The sequence below is a fragment of the Spea bombifrons genome, chromosome 1 (genome assembly GCF_027358695.1).
Source record: "Spea bombifrons isolate aSpeBom1 chromosome 1, aSpeBom1.2.pri, whole genome shotgun sequence".
NCBI lineage: Eukaryota > Metazoa > Chordata > Amphibia > Anura > Pelobatidae > Spea > Spea bombifrons.
Genome location: NC_071087.1, coordinates 32,361,232 through 32,383,303, shown reverse-complemented (window position 1 = coordinate 32,383,303; position 22,072 = coordinate 32,361,232). Strand labels below are relative to the sequence as shown.

The 22,072-nt window shown below is 38.2% G+C and overlaps 1 protein-coding gene across 2 annotated transcripts in view; it reads right to left on the bottom strand.

The window, feature by feature from the left end:
* The window catches only part of FSTL5 (follistatin like 5), a 195,226-nt gene that overhangs the window by 99,645 nt on the left and 73,509 nt on the right, over window positions 1–22,072 (bottom strand). For both annotated transcript variants that reach the window (XM_053460009.1, XM_053460017.1), the window contains exon 4: window positions 21,727–21,978. In XM_053460009.1, coding sequence (XP_053315984.1) covers window positions 21,727–21,978 — 252 coding nt within the window. The remainder of the gene's footprint in view (window positions 1–21,726; window positions 21,979–22,072) is intronic.

The following is a 22,072-nucleotide window of genomic DNA, read 5'->3' as shown; positions in this document are numbered from 1 at the left end:
CTAAAAATGTTAATGTGAAAACTGGAATGCAATCACTAGAAACATTGACATCTATCAGTCTGGAATGGGTTACAGAGCCATTTCTAAGACTCTGGGACCCTGGTGAGAGCCATTACCTACAAATGATGAAAACTTGGAGCAATGGTAGACAGCCTACCAAAATTCCTCCAACAGCACATCAACGACTCATTCAGGATCTCACAAAAAAACCCTGTTAAGGTCAATGTGGCTGAATTAAAATAAATTCTGCCAAAGAAGAGTGGGCCAACATTTCTCCACTGCAATTTAAATATGTCTGTTGTTTCCAAGGGCAGCACAACCCGTTATAAGGTTATTTTGATTAACTCTTTACCTTCAATAAATTAAATGATCATTTAAAAGCTACGATTGTGTATTGTGTTCTCTTGGTATGCACTGAATCTTACTTTGTTTTGTGTACTTATTGATCGTTATAAATATATATATAAATCAGCAACACATGAATATAAATGCTTTTTTGGTTGTGTTCTCCACTATTTTGGATATCTTATATTCAAAATTAGTTGAGTGACCTGAAACATTTAAATATGATAACTAAACGAAAATAGAAAAATCAGGAAAAAGCAAATATCTTTTTACAGCAAATATAGATTCTTCACAATTATGCAACTATCTATATATCATTTAATGCATAGAATAAAATGACCTTCATATGCTTTCTCACATAATGTCTCGTGCTACTCCTGTGTAAATGTATGGATTTACTTCCCTTTTTTTAATAAGAATTAATGGAAATTAAAGAGGATTTATTGACTGATGGCAGATGGCATGAGGATTTTGTGGAGGTGTCGTCTATTTGTGAAGAGAGTGAGATCAACTCTGGCTCAAGACAAAATGCTGCAAAATAAATTAGGTACTTTTTACTTGATTAATTTTCAGGAGCCGGCAAATACATTTTGATCTACATGATTATGTCTCTGTATCTAGACGGAATATGTTGCGGCTTTAAAAAGTGAAACTATTATATAAAACTGAGAATAAAGCTTCTAGAAAATAATTTATCTATCTAGCAATCTATCGTCCTACCTACTGTAGTTCAATCTCTTCATGACCAAGTATATTTAACACCCAGTAACTCCAAAGACTAATAACTAATAAAGACCAATAACTCATTTTAGTGTATCAACACAATTTAATTACTGTGGTTTAAAGGACAGAGAGGGCAATTCCATGGGTTTACTTTATTGCAATAGGTTATAATGCTGCCCTTTTATATACTATCACTTGTCAGTCTCTATCTTTATGATCAGTGCGAGGCCGAGAGGGGGAAATATAAATTGTTGCTAAGCAGCTATCCATGATCTTCCCAACCAGCCCTGCTCTTCCAGTGGCGGGCAGCCTAGTCCATCAAAGAAAAGGTGCCCCTAGAGTCAGCCCTGGCTTCCTTCCTTGTATCTAATGCATATAGCACAATACTGAAATATTAGCCTATATTAGATGTCAGGATATAAAATAAATCAGGATAAAAACCGCCATCAAGAAGACGGTTAGGCACCAGCTAGTGGTGTGGCACGGAAAGAAGTCCAGATGCAGACAGACTATGAGTTTACAGCAAACAAATGGTTATTCCAAGGTCAATATGGAAGGCAGCAGACAAATGGTTAATCTAGGGTCAGGAACACAGAGGTAGGTACACAATGGTTCTATGGTGGCTTCTTTCTACTAGCCACGAGGGATCAATAGACTAATAGATAGGTGAGAAAATATCTTTTAACCCCTTAAGGATCTGGCTCATTTTTTCTTTTTTGTACCCTGTGGGACCGAGGCTGTTTTAACACTTTTGCGGTGCTTGTGTTCAGCTGTAATTTTCTCCTCACCCATTTAGTGTACCCACACATGTTATATATTGTTTTTTTCAGGGCAAGATGGGCTTTCCTCAGATAACATATGTTTTGATCATATCACCTTATTTACTATTAAAAAAATAATAAAACATGGTGAAAATTTGAAAAAAAACACCTTTTATGACTTTTCTTTGAAAAATCTTTTACTCACCTACAAATGGAAGTAAAAAAAACTAGCTAAATAGATTCTACTATTTGTCTTAGAGTTTAGAAATACCCAATGTTTTTATGTTTTTTGCTGTTTTTTGTAAGTTATTGGGCAATAAGTACAAGTAGCGTTTTATGATTTCCAAACCTTTTTTTCCAAATCTGGTAATTCTGCCTCCATCTCCACTTTGGAACATCTTTGAAGCCGGTTAACTCAATTAATCCCCATCAAACCATATATTTTTGAAAAACAGACACCCCAGGGTATTTCAAATGCTGGTATTTTAACCCTTTCCATGCACTAATTATACAACCACACTTTGTCAAACTTTGTAATAGTATATATTTTTTTTTTCACACTAATTGTAATTTAGTTATAAATATAAAGGTCCTGGTATATGTCACTGTCAAACAACACTCCAATATGTGTTCAGCAACATCTCCTGAGTATGGTGATACCCCACAGGCATAGGTTTGTCAGATTGTTTGGCTGGTAAAAGGCTACTTTTGGGACATGCGTAATTCCGGTAGTCATTTTGTCATTCTGCCTCTATATCCTCTTTGGAACATCTTTAAAGCCGACTACTTCAATTTACCCCATCAAACCATATATTTTTTTAAACTAGACAACACAAAGTATTTCAAATGCTGGTATTTTAACCCTTTTATGCATGAGATTCTACCACCTGCCTTTCCCAAAATTTAATTTTGTATTTTTTTCCACACAAATTGTACTTCAGGAATGAATTCATAGCTCCTGGTATGCGTCACTATCAAACAACCCCCCAATGTGTGTTCAGCAACATCTCCCGAGTGCAGCGATACCCCACATGCATGGGTTTGTCGGGTTGTTTGAGATTTAAAATCCTAAATTTGGGAAGTGCGCTTTTTTTCTCTATGTTGGTCAGTCTGTACCTATGGCCTATCTTTGAGCCCGGCCACTCCAATTTACCCCATCAAGCAATTTTTTATTAAATTAGACACCCCTTGGTTATTTGAAGTGCTTTTATTTTAACTCTTTGTATGTTGAGATTTTTTTTAGAAATTTTAGCACTTGCTCAAAATAATAAACTTTATTATTTTTTTTTTACACATTTTGCTGGTACTGGATGGTTCCTCTGGTGACATCACTGCATAATTATTTTTAAATGTTAGCACATTTTTTGTTTAAGCATTTTTTCCATATTGTTTTTTTTTAGATTTTACTAATCACACTGTGATTAGAAAGCTGGGCTCCATTGACTTGCATGGTTGAATGCAGTACCTGTATTCAACCTGCAAGTGGAGCCAGAGTTCTCTAGAGGGTCTGGATACCGTCTAGCGAACTTTTTCAACTTTATTATTTTTTTTACAGGGCGGCCGCCATCTTGCGGACGGTGAAGATCACCGGCAGCGGCGGCTGTGACCACTCTCTGGAGCGGTCACAGTCCATCTTGAGGTAAGTGTTTGGTGTCGCTGGATGCCTCCTGATCGAGGCATTCCAGCGACACCATTTAAGTTTAGGAAGTGATCGTTGATTGCCTCCTAAATGCTTTTAAAACGGGCGTCCGCCCCCATACAATGTATGGCGGATGTTGACGCGGATGTTGACGCCCCGGGGAGGGGCCCCTGATGCCGATCTCGGCGTTACTGAATGCCTCGACTTCGAGGCATTACAGCAACGCCGTTTAAGCGAAGAAAGTGATATTACATTTTTTGACGGTTCATGACCGTCAAAGGTCGTTAAGTGACCGTTTTTCCGTGACGGTCCTGAACCGGCAAAGGTTGTTAAGGGGTTAATATATTTCTTTTGAAGGTTGTGTTAGTAATCAAGCCTGGAACAGCACCTGCAGATGTCAACGCCCAGCCTAATGAGTGTAAAATAATCCTCTCACTAGGCCTACTTAATGAGGCATCCCTGACTCACTTGTATGGTGTTATCTTGCCACTGTCCCTTAAGTTTCTGGTTCTATGGATAGTTTGTTCCTGTTCACCAAACAGGACATTCTCCAACCTCCTGGGATAATAGGTGAATCCTTCCTATTTAGTTTGGTGAAACTTACCTATGTTTTCTTCTGTTGAGAGGGTAGAATCTGTAAATAGTTGTAAAAGGCAATGTAGTAAGTCATACAGACTTGCATCAGTTCACAAGTGTCAATTATGTTTATAAATATGAGTTGTTTTTTTAGTTTTAGAATGTGAGTGCATACTATATAAGTCAGGTAACATCAGTCAAAAAAAGCAGACAGATCCAAGGACAAAGAAAAGCATTTCTGCACTCCCCCCCCCCGCTAATCCGTCTGCATTACTCTGGCCACTTGGAGTACTTCTGCCCTTTTGTGGCAGCTCTCTGGGATGTCTGGACTACACAGTGGATAGCTGGGAGAAGTAGATGAACAAAGAAAAAAGAATACAGAAGACAGAAGTGAAGAACAAGGAGAGACAAGACAAGAAGCAGAGCTGCAGGAAAGGAGATGGGACAAAGAAGCAGTTGGTGGAAAAGGCAGGGAGAGGTTAACAAAGAGTGTTACAGTTTGTGTGTGAGAGAGAGAATTTGAGAGAGTGAGTGAGATTGTGTGACAACAAATTTAGTTTCCAAAAAGAAAAAAGCCCTACGAATTTCCAAACTGAAAGGGCAGGAACCAAAATTTGTTATCAGAAAATGAACAGGCCAAAATGGAAATGAAAAACAAATCCAAATGTTTGTCCCAGAGGCACAACAGTTACCAGATAATACATCTTTGTCATGCCCTCACAAGTCTTTGAGGGGGACTACATTTATCACAGGAGGCTCTAAACTGCTACATGTTTATTATGCATGGCAGCAGTGCCTTTCTATTTTTGTCTCTGTCACATTTGCATAATGCAAATGTCTCTTAAGACCCAATACAGTTCAAAATATATGCAAGTTTGTATGGTGGAGCAATTGGAGATCATGGTGGCTTCATCCCAGTTCAGTTTGCAATAGACTGAAATTCTGCACCAGGCTTTGAAGATTGACATTTGAATTTCCTCAAGCCTGAGAATTGGGGAGATTCTCCAGTGCTCCCAGGGCAAGAAGATGCCACGAAAGAGCATTCCTGAGCATTTCCTACCTGCATCTGAGTGTATGGGGAGGGTTTCTAGTGCCAGGGTTAGCAGGATCTGGCAGGGAGGTTCAAGTTAGAGAGTAGTTAGGCTGGTCAGTTTAGATTAGCAAAGTATAGTTCAGAAATAGTGCTACCTAGGCTTTGATTTTATTATTTTGTTATGACAGCAGTGTTGTCTTAACACATGGGCACACTAGGCAGTTGCCTAGGGCCTCACTTTCTAGGAAATGTCTGCATCATTCCAGGTTTATACAATTAACATGCGTTAAGATAGGCAGCATCCATAGTCATACTTCATTGTAACTCAAACATATTCACCATATCCAACCATAGCAGATTACAAACACATTTGTTTCTATTGTCAGCTAAACTATAGAAAAAATCTAATAAGTAAACTTTAGAAACATGAACTTACATCTATGAATAAAATGTGTGGTTTGATTGATATTATAGTTACTTATAATGTTTTCAATACTTTTATAATGTATAAACTTTGTTTTATGAGTACATATGAATGTGTTTTCTGAAGTGATTGATCATTAGACCGTAGATGGCATTGTAAATTCAGACCAGTCAAAATTGATGCCTTTTATAGGGCTAAACTCTAAAGTGATTCTATGGTCTCACTGGTTGCATATTTAACGCAATAATGCTTCTGTATACTACTCCTTTGGCAGGAACCATAGCATCTGGTATAATCTCAAACTGGTTCATAAACGGCACAAGACAAGACAGTCCTCTATCTCCATTATCATACACTCAGATTACACACAGATACAGGAGTTACCCAGCACCCTCTTTTTCTCTATATCTCTTCTCCATCTCTTTAATCCCCCACTTATCGTTATATATATTTCTCTTTATCCCTCCTTTTTCCTATCCACACCCTTTCTGTATATCTTCCCTCCTTTCTTTTTAGCTCTCCTCCTCTGTATATCTCCCTTTTCTCTTTACTTCCCCTTTTCTCTTTATCTCTCAACCTTTTTCTTTCTCTTTATCTCTCCCTTTTTTCTCTTTTATTTCTCACATTTTCTTTGATTCCCCTTTCCTATTATCTCTTTTTCATTTTCTTTATCTCATTCCTTCCATTTCTCCTTATTTCATATTTCAGTTTCTCTACCCTTTCTCATCAGCTCTCCATTTTCTCTCTACCTCTCCCCTTTCTCATTATCCCCCTTTTATTGGTATCTCCCCCACTCATCGCTATCTCTCACATTCTCCCCAGCTGTCTCATTTCTTCTCATCTCTCATTAGCTGTCCCCATTATCGTTATCGCTCTACTTCTTCCCAATCTCTCTTCATCATTATCTCTCCTGCCATCTATTTTATTTCTCATTATCTCCCCTTCCTACTATGTCTCCTCTTTCTCCCTATCTCCCCACTTCACACCATTTCTCCTACTTCTTATTATCTGTCCCCTATCTCTCCATCTCTCTCATTTCTCCTTGTGTCTCTCCCTTCTTGTCATCTCTCATTATCTCTCTCTTTCCTCAAAATCCCTTGATCTATACAAAATATAGAAAATAGAAATTACATACTGTCTTCTTAAAATGTAATGTCTACTAATTAAGTAGAAATGAATGAATAAAAACGCATGGTTTTGTTTAAAAGAAAACTAAATCACATAGTTGCCATGACCCATTTCTTACTTATGATATGTTTATTGCTGGCACCAAATTTATCCCAGTGTCTTTGCACTCCCCTGATACTACTAATACTTTAACATTGTTGTTTTCAGTGTTCCTACAAGACAGCAAATTATTCCCTAGTTATGCATGTACATATTTTTTACAAATGAAGAAAATTCTATTAATGAGAATTTCAATATCTGAGTTTTTTCAAGGAATGTGTGGGTTTTTCAAGTTATGGGTGACTTGGTACCATGATGATTATTAAGTAAGTGGCATTTTCAGATTATTATTTACTTGTTCTTAAATGTTAACATTTTCTGCAGCACTGTGGAATTTTAATATGGGATGGTTAACAAATACGTAAAAACACATTTACTTGTACAACAAAAGTTGTGGACCCTGCCTGTGAGCTTCCAATCTTAAATGCACTTTTACATACAGTTCTTAGACTGAATGGTAGGCTTTAAGGGCAACTTCATGATCTTACATTCTACACATTTTCTAAATACCTATAGGAGATTTAGAAGATAGAAAAATGTAGATGTCTCATTAGAGATGGTATTCTTGTTTGCACTTATTCATTTTGGAAATGTCCACAGAATATTCACTTTAAACCTTTTTTGTAAATTTCACATATCCAGGGCGCACTATGTATCACTATTGGCATAGTGTTCTCCTGATTTTCATTTTTCTTCAGTTGTAACAATGCCATGTTACAACTGAACAGTTGGGGCTATGTTAAATAAAATAACTTTCTCCTGTAAATTTCTCTACTGTACTCCATTTTGATTACTATTTCAGGAAATTAATGCAAAGGAAATCAAATGAAACACACAGTAGAGTAATTTTCTATGTTTCATTTTCAGGAGAGTAAATTGAAAGCTAAAAATACAAACACATATTGACTAATAAGAAATATTCTCAATTCAGTTTATAGATGATCGTTCTTCTCATGCATTTAGCAGCCTTATTGAGAGACCTAAAAAGCAGAGAAAGAGTAGTCTGATACTCTCATATTTTGCAAGGTATTTCCTGCTCCAGCAAGTGCAAATAAACCAATGAAATATTTGAATTTCTGTTCTTGAGTTGGTTTGGGTTTTTTTTCAAACATATGCTTTTGTAGTTTAAAAACAGACAAATCAATGGAAAATTGCTTTGAAATTCCCACTGTGCTTGAAAGGACATATCAGTGGGTGTTAAAATATATAATTATGTGATTACTGAATCCCATGTGAGAGAAGCAGACTTTCCTAATAAATTTGCCATAATATACCACAATAAATATAAACAATACATTAAATGATATAATATTAAATCACAACATTTCTTTACAAAAATATTAATAGAAGGTTGCCTGCTTAATTTAAGTAAGTATACAGAAGTACATTTGTAATGCATGTGGCATTCCTTAGAACATTAAATGGAATTGAAAATATTTTATGCCGCATAGCAGTAAACAAAAATGCATTGACCTTCTATCGTGATTATGGAATTTTAATGCTGAATACTCATGCCACATTATGGAAAGTGACCTGCAGTTGTAAGTAAGGTAGGTGAATGCTACAGCTGCCACTTGCATTAACATATTCTGTCCTATGGAGTTGTAAGTGGGTAGTACTGCAGATGCAGAATATTAAGGAACAGGCAACACTATCATCAAGCCTACCACATTGCCATCTAAAGACATCAAAGAGTGGACGGTTTGGAAGATTGGAACAGTCTCCCAACAGAAGTAGTAGATGCTTAAACAGTGATGGAACTTGGAACATGCATGGGATGTGCATTAAGCTATCCTGAATTTAAGATGAGGCCAAAGCTTGAAGATCTTAAAGTCTTAATGTCTGAGTCTTTACATCAAGTGAAATGGACAGACTGGAAGAGCCAAATGATTCTTATCTGTTGTCAAATTCTATGCTTCTTTGTCTGCTATATACGGAATATGTCCTGCGCATTGAAATAGTATAATTATTATTCTTTTAACAATGAGAGTGCACTTAGGAAAGATCAAATACAGATAGACACTTTAACCCCTTAATGACAATTGCCGGTCCTGGCACGGCACGGAAAAGCATGTGCTTTACGACAATTGACGTGCCAGGACCGGCACGTCTTTAAACGGGTGCAGAAAGCGATCTACTATCGCTTTCTGCACCCAAAAAGCGTTGCTGAATGCCTCGACCTCGAGGCATTCAGCAACGCCGCGATCGGCACGAAGGGGCCATCTCTGGCCCCTCCACGGGGCGTCAACATCCGCCATACTTTGTATGGCGGCGGACGCCCGTTTTAAAAGCGTTTAGGAGGCGATCGACGATCGCCTCCTAAACTTAAATGGTGTCGCTGGAATGCCTCGATCAAGAGGCATCCAGCGACACCAAACACTAACCTTTTGATGGGCTGTGACCGCTCCGGAGAGCGGTCACAGCCGCAGCTGCCGGCAATCTTCGCCATCAAGGAAGATGGCCGCCGTCCTGTAACAGGAACCACAAATTTTAAAACTTCGCTAGATGGTCCAGACCATCTAGAGAACTTTGGCTCCACTTGCAGGTTGAATACAGGTACTGCATTCACCATGCAAGTCAATGGAGCCCAGCTTTCTAATCACAGTGTGATTAGTAAAAATAAATTAAAAAATAAAATAAAATTAATAATAATTAGAAAAAAATAGTAAAAAAACAGTAAAATGTAAAAATCATTTCCCACTGATGTCACTATCAGGGGAACCTCCAAGTTGAAAAAAAATGTTAAAATTTTTTTTAAAAAAAATAATAAAAAAAAAAATATATATATATAAAAAATATATTTTTGTGAGCAAGTCCTAAAATAAGCATATTAGCTTAAAACAATTCTCGCATGGAAAGAGTTAAAATACTGGCATATTAAATGCCCGTGGGGTGTCTACTTTTAAAAAATGTATGATTTGATGGGGTAAATTGAATGGGCCAGGTTCAACAACGTCCCAATTAACACGGGGGGAAGGATGGCCACACATCTAATTTCCAATTAGAAAAATGCACACGTACCAAATGTGGCCTTTTAGTTCCCCCAAAAAATGACACACCCATGCATGTGGGGTATCACTGCACTCAGGAGATGTTGCTGAACACATTATGGGGTGTCGTGTGACAGCGGCATATACCAGGAGCTGTAAATTCATACATAAAGTAGGTGTGTGTGGGAAAAATACACACACAAAAATATTACTGCAAACTTTGAAAAAATGCTGGTGGTAAAATGTGTGTATGCAAAGAGTTAAAATACCAGCATTTAAAATACCCTGTGGTGTCTAGTTTTGAAAAATATATGGTTTTGTTGGGCACACTGAAATGGCCTGGCTCAAAGATGTACCAAATAGGGCATGGGCAGTGGATCCCAAATGCCAAAGTTCAACTTTGAAAAAAGCGCATGCCCCAAATGTGGCCCTTTTGCCCCAAAACAGCCAGGCAAAATCATTCATGTGAGGTATCGCTGTACTCAGGAGATGTTGCTGAACACATATTGGGGTGTTTTGTGATAGTGACATATACGAGAACATTTTAATTCATACCTGAAATAAAATGTGTGTGGAAAACCAAATGCAAAAAAATGACTACCACAAAGATTGACAAAGATTGGTGGTAGATATGGTGCATGGAAAGAGTTAAAATACTAGCATTTGAAATACCCTGGGGTGTCTAGTTTTCAAAAATATATGGTTTTGTTGGGCACACTGAAATGGCCCGGCTCAAAGATGTACCAAATAGGGCATGGGCAGTGGATCCCCAAATGCCAAAGTTCAACATTGAAAAATGCGCATGCCCCAAATGTGGCCCTTTTGCCCCCAAACAGCCAGGCAAAATCATTCATGTGGGGTATCGCTGCGCTCAGGAGATGTTGCTGAACACATATTGGGGTGTTTTGTGATAGTGACATAAACGAGAACATTTTAATTCATACCTCAAGTAAAATGTGTGTGACAAAACAAATGCAAAAAAATGACTACCATAAAGTTTGACAAAGACTGGTGGTAGATATGGTGCATGGAAAGAGTTAAAATACTAGCATTTGGAATACCCTGGGCTGTCTAGTTTTCAAAAATATATGACTTGATGGGGTAAATTGCATTGGCCGGGTTCAAAGATACCCGAAATGGCACATGGGGGGAAGAATTACCAGATTTGGAAAAAATGGCTTTGAAATAGCAAAACGCTACCTGTACTTATTGCCCCATAATGGGTAGAAAAAAGCAAAAAAACATAAAAACATTGGGTATTTCTAAACTCAGGACAAATAGTAGAATCTATTTAGCAGGTTTTTTCATTACCTTTTATAGATGAGTAAAAGATTTTTCAACTAAAAGTTAGAAACAGTCATTTTTTTCTAAATTTTTCACCATATTTTATAATTTTTTTAATAGTAAATAATATGATACAATCAAAACAATGTCATCTAAAGAAAGCCCTTCTTGTCCTGAAAAAAACAATATCTAATGTGTGTGGGTTCAGTAAACGGGAAAGAAGAAAATTACAGCTAAACACAAGCAGCGCAGAAATGTTAAAAAGGCCATTGTCACAAAGGGTACAAAAAGTAAAATCAGCCTTTGTCTCGAAGGGGTTAAACCAACCTAAACACCATTATTTTTTAAATACTGTGCATATAATGCATTCATTCCGAAAAGATACTTTATGATGATTTTGAAACACATTTATTAATTATGCGTACTTGCATTTTGGTTATAACTGTTATGAAGAGCTCTTCTCTATGCAAGTATTTTGCATTTGCTAAACTAAATAAAATAAAATATTCCAGTAACAAAGCAAAAAAGTAATGGCCTCAATTGTTCTCATTCCATTATGATGATAATGTAGCTGTGATTTAGTCACTAATGACCAATACAGTGTTCTGTACTGTTTCAAGGGAAATACAAAAGCAGAAATTGGAGTAAGTGGAGCAAAGAGAAAATAAAATCAAATAAAATAGTTCATATACATATCTTCAAATATCTACAAATTACATCAAAAGACTGACAGAAAAGAGGACAAACCTTAGAGGCCTTTTGGTTTATCTGTATAAACAAGTAATTATACTAATCTTATTACTTATTACTTATAAATTATGTAATTGGGTCTGAAGGTTTATTTTTAGGTTTTACTTAGTATGACTTTAATGCCACATTTCCCATGTATTTCTACTGATGTTTAAATATATTTTAAATAGGCAAGATACTCAGAGGAAAGAGGCTTTCCTGAAGGGAGGTTGTGGGGAGCAGGGGCCACTTCCTTAGGGTTGGGCCTGATACAGCAACACCCATAAATATGCAAATGAAAGTGAGCAGAATCATAATTCACGTACGCAACCAAAAATAGTCTACAATACAAAAGCTATTCTATGGGTCAAAATGAGTGTCCTTAAGGCCAGAGATGAAGTGCCTCCAGTGAAAATAAGGGGGTGGGGTACGTGTAGCAAACTCTTCAAGGAAAAACCACAGTGGACTACAAGTCACCAGTCTTCTTCTGGGGTTCAACTCAGTGAAGATGCAACCCCCTTCCCTGCTGGCCCAGAAGACCTTCGAGAGGGCTTGGTCCTCTTCGAAGAGGGGAACAACTGAAGTCTTCAAGGGCAGATGACAACTAAAAAACTAGGCCACACACTCACCCAAAACCCAGGGACCTGGCTCTACCGTGACATTTTCAGTGCATCCATGCATGGCACATCAAACAACAAAGTATTTAGTGTTTAGTGTGACAATGGAAGACAGGGACTTAGGAGTAATTATTTCTGATCACTTCAAGGTAAGCACTCCATCTCCAGAAGGATTGGATTGGTTGATTTCAGAGGAGGCCTACAAAATAAGTGGTTTCCAGAAAAAGAAAGAAAAACCATGGGACGGTATCTTGTAAACGTAGATAATTGGGAAGGGGTGATTCTTTGTCGAACATACTATGAGCGTATGTGACTGGGCTCATCTCCAGCGGTGAATCCCGTTAGATGGATGTCTGGCATTCTCTTTTTTTCCTTGGTATCTTCCGATTCCTGGTTGACAGCCTGAGGGGTGGGACAAGTATTTGGCTGTTTCTGCAAAGGTGATTCTTTTGTGTGACTGGGGACCAGCCTAGCTTCCCAGTGTCAACCAGGAATCAGAAGATACCGAGGAAAAAAAGAGAATTCGAGACATCCATCTAACGGGATTCACCGCTGGAGATGAGCCTGGTCACATACGCTCATAGTATGTTCGACAAAGTGTAAGTGGAATCACCCCTTCCCAATTATCTGCGTTTAGAAGATACCGTCCCATGGTTTTTCTTTCTTTTTCTGTGTTTATTTCTCCTTATGTGACCTGTATGCAGACATCTAGATTTCTTGAGAGCTTGAACACCACATCGTGAGTGCATTTATTGGATATTAAATTGACACATTTACAATACAATCAACACTATCAGCGTTATTTTTTCTTTTTTTGTTTTTTCCTTTTTTGATTGTTCTATACGAGAGCCCCTAAGTGAAATCTGTCATTGTTAAATTTAGCCAGTCTAATAGTCTTTTTGCAAATGTGACATGGGTACAGCAAAAAAAACCTGTAATGGGCTTGTTATGATTTGTGGCCAGTATAGCCCAAATAACAACAACAAAAGATAATAATACAGTGGTTATTTCTGTAATCTAGGGATGTAGGTGAACACATTTTGGTATATTTGTCTGCAGTTGCACTGCATAGAATGTTAAAGTAAGTTTTTTTCTATGATGAGAAAATGAATCCAAAGATGAATGTGATTACAATTAATAACAGGTATTAGTAAGGCTTTTTCCCAAAGATTAATCAAACCAAAATTAGTTTAAATACAAGGCATACAACTTTATAGTGAATAAAACTATGTCCCATATGACAGAGAATAAAATCATTACATGATGAATAAAGAGAAAATAGCTTAATTAGGTATCAGCTATATACTTTAATAGATGCAATTTAATCCATATTTAATTATTGCTGCATGATTAATCAACTTCCATGTTATAGTTTGAACAAAATGATGGTTTCTAACTTCCCCTGGTTTTTGTGTGCTAAATTCTGTCACCAACAGTGGTTAAAAATTACAGGATCAAGATACTCATGAGCACCAGGGCATATTCTGGCCTAGGCTGAGAGGCTGAGAAGGCCTTAGGTGGCAGTTGAAGATCACCAGAGAGTTGAACATTTGAACTTGTCAATATTATTATCGAGGGCAAACCCTAGTCAGCTCATCCCATCAGAAGGACAGAGCTGGTCCTGTATAATGAAGTAGTAATGCAGTAAAGTTCTTGGAAATAATTTAATTGATTTAACTGTGCTTAATATAGAGGGCAAACTTAGCTCTTCTGACAGAAGACGCTCACTGGAATGTGCCCAGTGATAGTGATATCAGACAGCTGAAATGTTGAACTCTCCAGCAAGCTCCATTTTTAATAAATATACCTGACAACTATATAGCCTATTCATTGTCTCCAACATAAATGGTTTAATATTAACACTAATATCACAAAGTTGTTGAGCAGTCCACTTTCTTACAATGCATCAATGTAAGATTCACAAGAGGCTCTCATGTAATGAAATGGCTAAAATAAAGAAGCACATTTTATTGAAACATCAGCTGGAGTGATTTTTCGAAAGAGTGTTGACATTTCTTTCAGCTCTTGAATTAATGCATTGCAGATTTAAATTCTGGGCTATCTAAGAAAATTATCAATTATTTTGGAAAATTAGTCAATGATTTTATTCATGTCATGCTAGCCATGCAAATTGCTCCCATTTAAGATATTTTCTCTTGCCAATCATTTGAATAAATGCTTTATAGTTATCTTGGTTGGTTTTTGAATAGCTGTCATTATTACACTTTAATATAGTCTCTTAAATATACCCATGGGTTTTGTCAAGACTCAAAGCACAAAATGGATCTGTGTAAAGCTGATTAAGATAACATTGTATCTGAGTGCAAAATTATCTTCTATATTTTAAATGTCAGTGTATAAAGAGTTAAACACACTGATCACGATGGATTTTAAACACTGCAATAATGTAGAAGCATTGGACTTTGCATGCCAACATTTACTATTCACAAATACTTTTGAAGCCCCACAGATCCAAAAAAAGTCTCTGTTAGATGAAGGGTGTGCAGAAAGTAATGTGAGCAAAGCAGGGCTGCCCCATGGCTGAAAATTTTATGTAAAGAAAATCATGCGGGGGGACCTATAATGAAGAAATCCTCCCAGGGCTGTAGGAATCCCCCCAATAGAAACGCGATACGGCACCCAGGCGGAGGAGAGAGAGGGGTGCCGAGCGGTCGCTCATGAAAGAGTTTTCGGCAACCGCTCGGTGCCCCTATGTCTCCTCTGCTCCCTGCCGCCACCAGCCTCAGCGATGCCCTGCCTGTCCTGGTGCCGGGGCTTCACGCTGAACGCCGGAATATGACAACATATGCCAGCGCTCAGCACTGAAGCCGCGCACACCACGGCAGAGCAGCGAGACAGAGGCCTTGCTCCCACCACAGGACTTCAGCACGGTAAGTGAACTACAAAAGGGGTAGGGAGAGGGAAGATAGTAAGAAGGGGGAGAGACGTTAGATAGTGAGAGGGGGTAAATAATGAGATGAGGTAGAAAGTAAGAAAGAGTGAGGGGGTAGATAGTGAGAATAGGGGGAATAGAAAGTAAGAAGGGGAGGTAGTAAAAATTTTGAAATAAAAAGCGAGAATTAGAGAGAATTAATGAATGGATATATGTATCATGGATGTAATTTAGGGAAAGGCAAAGATGGCTCAAGCAGGATGTTTGAGTCTTGGGGACCAAGCTGCCACAGACAGCGTGTTTAGGGACAAAGTTGTCTCACTCTGGACTGTAATCTGTTTGTAATCTGGGTGCCTGTCAGGTTCTATGTGAGGAATGTGGACGCCGGGGCTGGCTTTGGGTTGTGCAACCTGGTTTTATCTATACCTTTAATGCTGAGTTTTTATGTGAATTCCAGTTGATTTATACCTGCAAAGCTGGGTTTATGTGTTATTCTGTTGATCTATTCCATACATTATTTATGTATACCTGCAAATATAGTATTTGTATGTTTTATTCAGTTAATCTATACATGCACATACCATTTCATGTGTTGTTTATTTGTTAGGGGTTCCTACGCCCATGCCGTCTCCATCCTAAACACATTGCACACATATCTGTCCCTTCCTAACACAGGATGCCACTAAGGCTCTTGTCCATGCCCTCTTATCTCCCACCATGATTAGTGTAACTCTGCCTTAGCGGGTTTCCCCCTTACCCGTCTCACCCCTCTACAATCCACGATGAATGCTGCTGCCAGACTTAACTTCCTCTCCAATGACTTTACTAACACCTCTCCCCTCTGTCTCTTCACTGGCTGCCTGTGCACTTCAGGATTCTTTTCAAAATCCTGTGGCTGGTCAATCCCTAACAATGGCACGTTTACCTTTTACCTATTATGTAACTCTAACTCCCTCTAGATGAGGTCTATTCAGTCACTCTTTGGTGCCAACAGGGGGGACTGTGAAACTCAAAGCAAGCAAAACCTCTAGGGAAATGCAGCACTGTTAACCTGTTAAACCTATTCAAGTCAATGCATGCAATACATCCTTCAACCACTTAAAGTTGGTACTGTATATATACATTCTTTCACTTAACCGGTGGCTATTTGTTAATCATCTGATTATGAATGGCATTGAATGGATTATTTTAATATTTTGCTTCAGCTTCTTTTAGAATTGGACTTATTTTAGGAGTCAAATATTTCCTTGGGTTGAAGATTAAGAGACAAGTGCATCATTTGTATGGGCTCTAAAAGGTAAGTGAAGCCTACAAGTTTTATACCCCAATAGCGTATATCAATGCCAACATCCCTGTACCTAAAGACTTATTGTATTCACCCACTACCTGCTAGAGTGGCAGATCAGAAGCATAAGGTGTAATGTCTGGTGGTGACCTGCTAGGAATTTGATGGGTCTGCCTGATCGCCAGTTCAGGCCTATAAACCAGTGATCCTGTGCTGTAATTAGGAAAGGCAGCTTCTTGAGTTCAAGCTGCATGGATAGAATGCAAATGACAAAATAATATCAGGTGACAATTTCAGTTTGAAAGATATGAAACACTAGAACAGCTACAAAAAAAACAATTTATTTAATTGCCGAGAAAGAGATTCCTGGCATTGTTTTGGGCTTTATCCAGCTTTTTGGAAGCCAATCTGACTGATAAAATTGTTGGATAAAGTTTGAAATATTGCCAGAGACCTTTTCATTGCCAATACATGACTTTATTTTGACTGGTTTTCAAATGCAGCAAATTTTGATATAAAAAAACCCACCAAAATCAGTTAATGGTTCCTTCATTAAACTAACACAGATTATCTAGACATCCATCCCTGCTCTTCATGCTTCCCTTAAATTGCTCATTTGGCGATCATATATGTCCACAATATTTTCCTGTTACAGGTATGCTTATTTGATCCCTATCTCTGGTGCACCAAGAACCCCTCATCTCCTGCTTAACCCCTTGTTTTCACCTGGTATGCTTATTTGACCTCTGCATCTGGTGCACAGCGAACCCCTCATCTGCTGCTTAGCCTCTTGTTTTTACCTGATATATTTCCCTTCTATGTATACCCTGCTGATTTTCCAGGGTTAACTTTGGTGCCCTCTTGTCTAGCTTAATTGCAGTTGTTAAGGCAAGGTGTGAAACATCAGCATCCTATATGTAATCACCTTTTCTGACCACTTGTGAGGTAGCCCTATAAAGTCCTAGGCCTTGCTTGGAAATGTAACTGCAGTGGCCTCATCCCAAATTGACTCTTCATAAGGGGAAAGATAAGAGTTACACTGGAGTTAAACTGGTGAAAACAGCAGGAACCACATATCATTTACCTTTGCAGTCAACGGGTGACCCTCCTAGTCTATTATCCCACTCATCCTAATCCTCAGCATGACCCCCTACAGGTTTTGACTCTTCTTTGACTTCTCGTCTGCACCCCTACCCTTCGAATAGATTTGATCACTCTTTCCTCTTAACAACCCCATCCACAGTTCACATCTATCCTTCCTTTCTGCCCTTCCCTCCTTCCTTACTCCTAACCAATCTCAAGTGAAGGGAGCCCATTTCACAACTTTCAATCTCACTTATTATTGGTCTGCACCCTCCTCCTTCTGTGCTCAAGGGGCATTCAATCTAACCCTGGACCCACCATTGCAACCTTCCTCCGTCCTCGCACTTTCCATGTAAACAAAAACTACTGCAATTCTTTTAATGTCAAACCAGTCCACATTTATCCCAGCACTACTGTGCCCTCTGGAATGCACACTTTGTGTGAAACAAACTCACTGCTGTTCACAACCTTTTACTCTCAAACCACCTCAGCCTCCTTGCACTCACTGAAACATGGCTAACCTCTCCTGCTGCTCTCTCTTACAATGGTCTACACTTTAGCCACACATCTAGACCTGGAGGCAGACAAGGGGGAGGGTGTTTGAATTCCCCTCTCCCCCCACTAAACTTTTCAATAACTGTCACCAATTTCCTCCCTCTACTTGTTGTCTTTTAAAGTGCATTCTGCCTGTCTCTTCTCCCCAATTGCTATGCATTTTGCTGTGATCTATCATCCTCCTGGACCTACCTCTCAATTCTTGGACCACTTTGCAGCATGGCTCTCTCTCCTCTATCACCCCATATCCAAATCCTGAAAGACTTCAGTATACCGATTTATGGCCTATCTTCACCTGCTGTTTCTAAACTGCTGTCCTCCTCCTCTCTAGGTCAACCCACTACCCCAAACACACTTTTGCCACTTCTCTCCAGCATCTCTACTGCCTCCTGTCCTGATATTGCCACAGTTCAGTATAACCATGCACTACCCTTAGTCCTATATATCAGCCTTCCAGCTCTCCAAACCTATTTTATTTCATTAATCTCTTCCCTTTTTCATAAACCTTAACCTCTCCACATTTAACACCCTACTCTGACCTCCAGATTTAAAAAAAAAATTACATAATCAGGGATAACATTCTCACCCATGGTGTTCATCAGATGGTACCCTGACCCCACTCCTCATCACAAGCCACTCTCAACTACTTCAGTCTAGTCACCCCTACTTAAGTATCTGGGGTTCTCTCATCCTTCCACCTCAACATCTGCCCCTTTTACTCTGTACCCTCACATTGCCTACATCTCTTTCCGACATCCCTGCCCCAACCCTAACCAATATCGTTAATCAATTTCCTTTGGTGTATTATGAACCCACCTTAGGAACTCCATTCCCATTCTTTCAGACTTTCTCCTTCTTACAGAAATTTCAAAAGCCCTCTAAAAACCTCAACATTTCTTCCTAACATTCAGCCAGCATCTTAATCAACCCATCTGAATGAGTAACAACCTCTACAGATCATCCTGATGCAACCACTTCATCCTTATGCAAGTAGTCCTCTTCTAATCTTTCACTTCCCCCTCAACCACCAACTAGACTGTAAGCTCGGAAGAGCAGGGTTAGCTTCTTCTTTTGTACCAGTTTGTTATTTTGCTAATTTTTATTATTTTACAGGCTCTGTTGTAACGACGCTATGGAAAGAGCTTACACTATATAAATAAATGTAAGATATATTTGTCATATCTGTGTGTATGTTGTTAAGCCCATTTTGTTGGGTAATGTGATGACAGAACATACAACTGGGCTAATATATTGCCAAACGACCTTGGTATTTGTTGTGTTCAATATTTTCAATCATACTTACATTTCGCATCATCAAACTCAATTAGCATTTCCATACATCAAATGGGAAAAGGAATACATGTAATTTAGTAGGTTCCCATTGTATCTATGCATCTTGCTAATTAAGGATAGCTCTGTTCTTTTTTTATTCTTTTAAATAGATAGGTTTCAAAATTACTAAATACTAATTGCTCAAATGTTTAAAGCAAATGATACAAATCCACAAAGTAAATGGAACAATCATTTATTATCTAGATTTACACTTAGTATTAGTAAATAAAACTGTAGTTTCTTGTTATTATAATAGTGACACACACATGCTAAAACATTTAAGAGAATAATTGAAATGTAATATGGTTTCTTGAAAATTATTATATAAACGCTACAACAAATTGTGCATTTGGATTTGTACAAACTTTTTTTTAAAGAAAATTGCTTATTTCATGCGTTTATACTAATCTCTGTTAACGAGGAGGAACCACATGAAAACCACTAGCAAACCCAACATTTTATCTGCTCGCCTGCTATAGACGAGTCATCTTTTTCTCTTACACATTTTTTGGGCTTAAACAAGCTTTCATTAGCATTTTTGGCAGCATTCAATAAAAAAAGCCCCTGAATTTTGTCCAAGCCTAAATGGCAGGGGGCTAACTGTCCAAAAACTATACATATATATAAGTATATTTAGTCCCGCTGACGGCAGTGGGAAACACCCCCATTTAAAGGGAAAATGGGTGGGGAGTGGGGCATATTTCTATGCAAGAATGAACTGTGCTGTGTCTGTATTATGCATAGTTAAATCAGTGAAGTGACTTTAAAGCTCCTAAAAAGCTCATTGATTTAATTATACTTTAAAGATTAAGAAGGCCACCGCTTTATTAACCAAGAATAACATATATAAAGCAAATTGGTGAAACCATTATGACTGGATAAACAATCCCATTGTAAACTGAAGAACCGATAACAGGAAAATTCTGCAGCCACTCCTGGCTACAATTGAACGTCACCTATGGGGAGGTCTAACCACCGCCACACCCAGCTAAGCCAGCCACTCCTGCAACACCCTAGCCGCTTGTCACCAGCTTAGAGGGCCCACCCTTTTAAGTCCACAACTCTCCCCAACTGTCTGTAAAGGCAACACCCCTTGAGGCACCACACTGCCTGACATAGGGGCTTGTGGCACTAGTGTTGCAAGACTCCCCTGTCCTGTCATACTAAAAAAACCCTGAGAACACCAATAGGGCAGCACCCATGAGGAGACCCAAAATTTAACCCACCATTAAACAAACCCTTTGAAAAGAGGAGACAATAAACAGTGTCAACTCACCCACCGACAGGTCTGGACGAGAAATGCTGCCTTGAAGCCCCCAGCATGTCTACCTTCCACCCCAAATTGGCTAATTGACACTTCTTTTGTACCAGCAACCACCCTGATTCTACAAATGGTATCCCAATTACAATTTGTCATCTCCTAAAAAACACTCATAATAAAATTTTCCAGAAATTAATCATCACCAATATTTTTATGTTTCTATATGTATATTCTGACAAATGGCCTAATTAATCCCCTTTTAGACTATTCCAAAAGCATCTGTTCTGTAATTTGAATGTAAGAATAAACTAAATATATGGGAATGCCAGCTAAATATATAAATATATAATATATGCACAACTGTAATTTAAGGCTCTCTGGGGCTAGTCCTACCCCTACATACACCCAACAAATGCCAGCTTTACATCAACACTGCTTGCCCTGCCCTTCGTAAAGCCACTCTCCCAAAAGAGGGAGAGCTCTGGGTAGTTTACCCTTGTATGTTCCACTGGATGGTCACTAGTGTAATTATTTTCTATATATATTTTTTCACAGAGGTTATTTGCACGAATGCTTCAATTGGGTTTGGTGGGAAGGATGGCTCTAAGGTGGAAGGAAAACTAAGGATTCCACTAGTCATGGTATTCACTGATCTGTAGCACTATACAACTATATGGTTAAATATACAAACCAGATATTATCATATGTTATTATCATATTAGAAGGGTCAATCCATTTTTTTTAGCCAATTTACTTCTAACAGACACCTCATTATTTTAGTTTCTTTCATTCTCAAATGCTATTAAAAGCAATAAACACTTAAAAAAAAAAGAGAACATAATAAAATATTAACAAAAAATATATTCAGCCTTTTCTTTTACATTTAAAGAAATTAAATATTGAAAATGATAAATTGAATAATTTACTTGCTCATTATAACACTGTTCAAAAAATGATGAATTATTTTACCTTTAAAGAAACAGTCTTCGTTATGAACCATGGTTATCTTCTGTCTTTTCAAACAGGCTGCTCTGTGTACTTCACAGTGATTTTCATAGAGTTTGCCATCAGATCCACAAACAGGTTTAAAATGGGGCTTGCAACGCTCCATGCATATGCACTCAGCCAGTCCAGTTTCCTGGCTTACGACGCAGTGTCTGCCCAATCCACAATACTTATTTTCGCAGGTTCCAAAATGCTTATCCTCTTGATCGGCATAACCTGTTGTAGCAAACAAAAAAGTGCTTGTGTTTAGGATTATTAACAACTTGTTACCCAATCGGCATTCAGATTATTGTCCTATATTATTTATTTA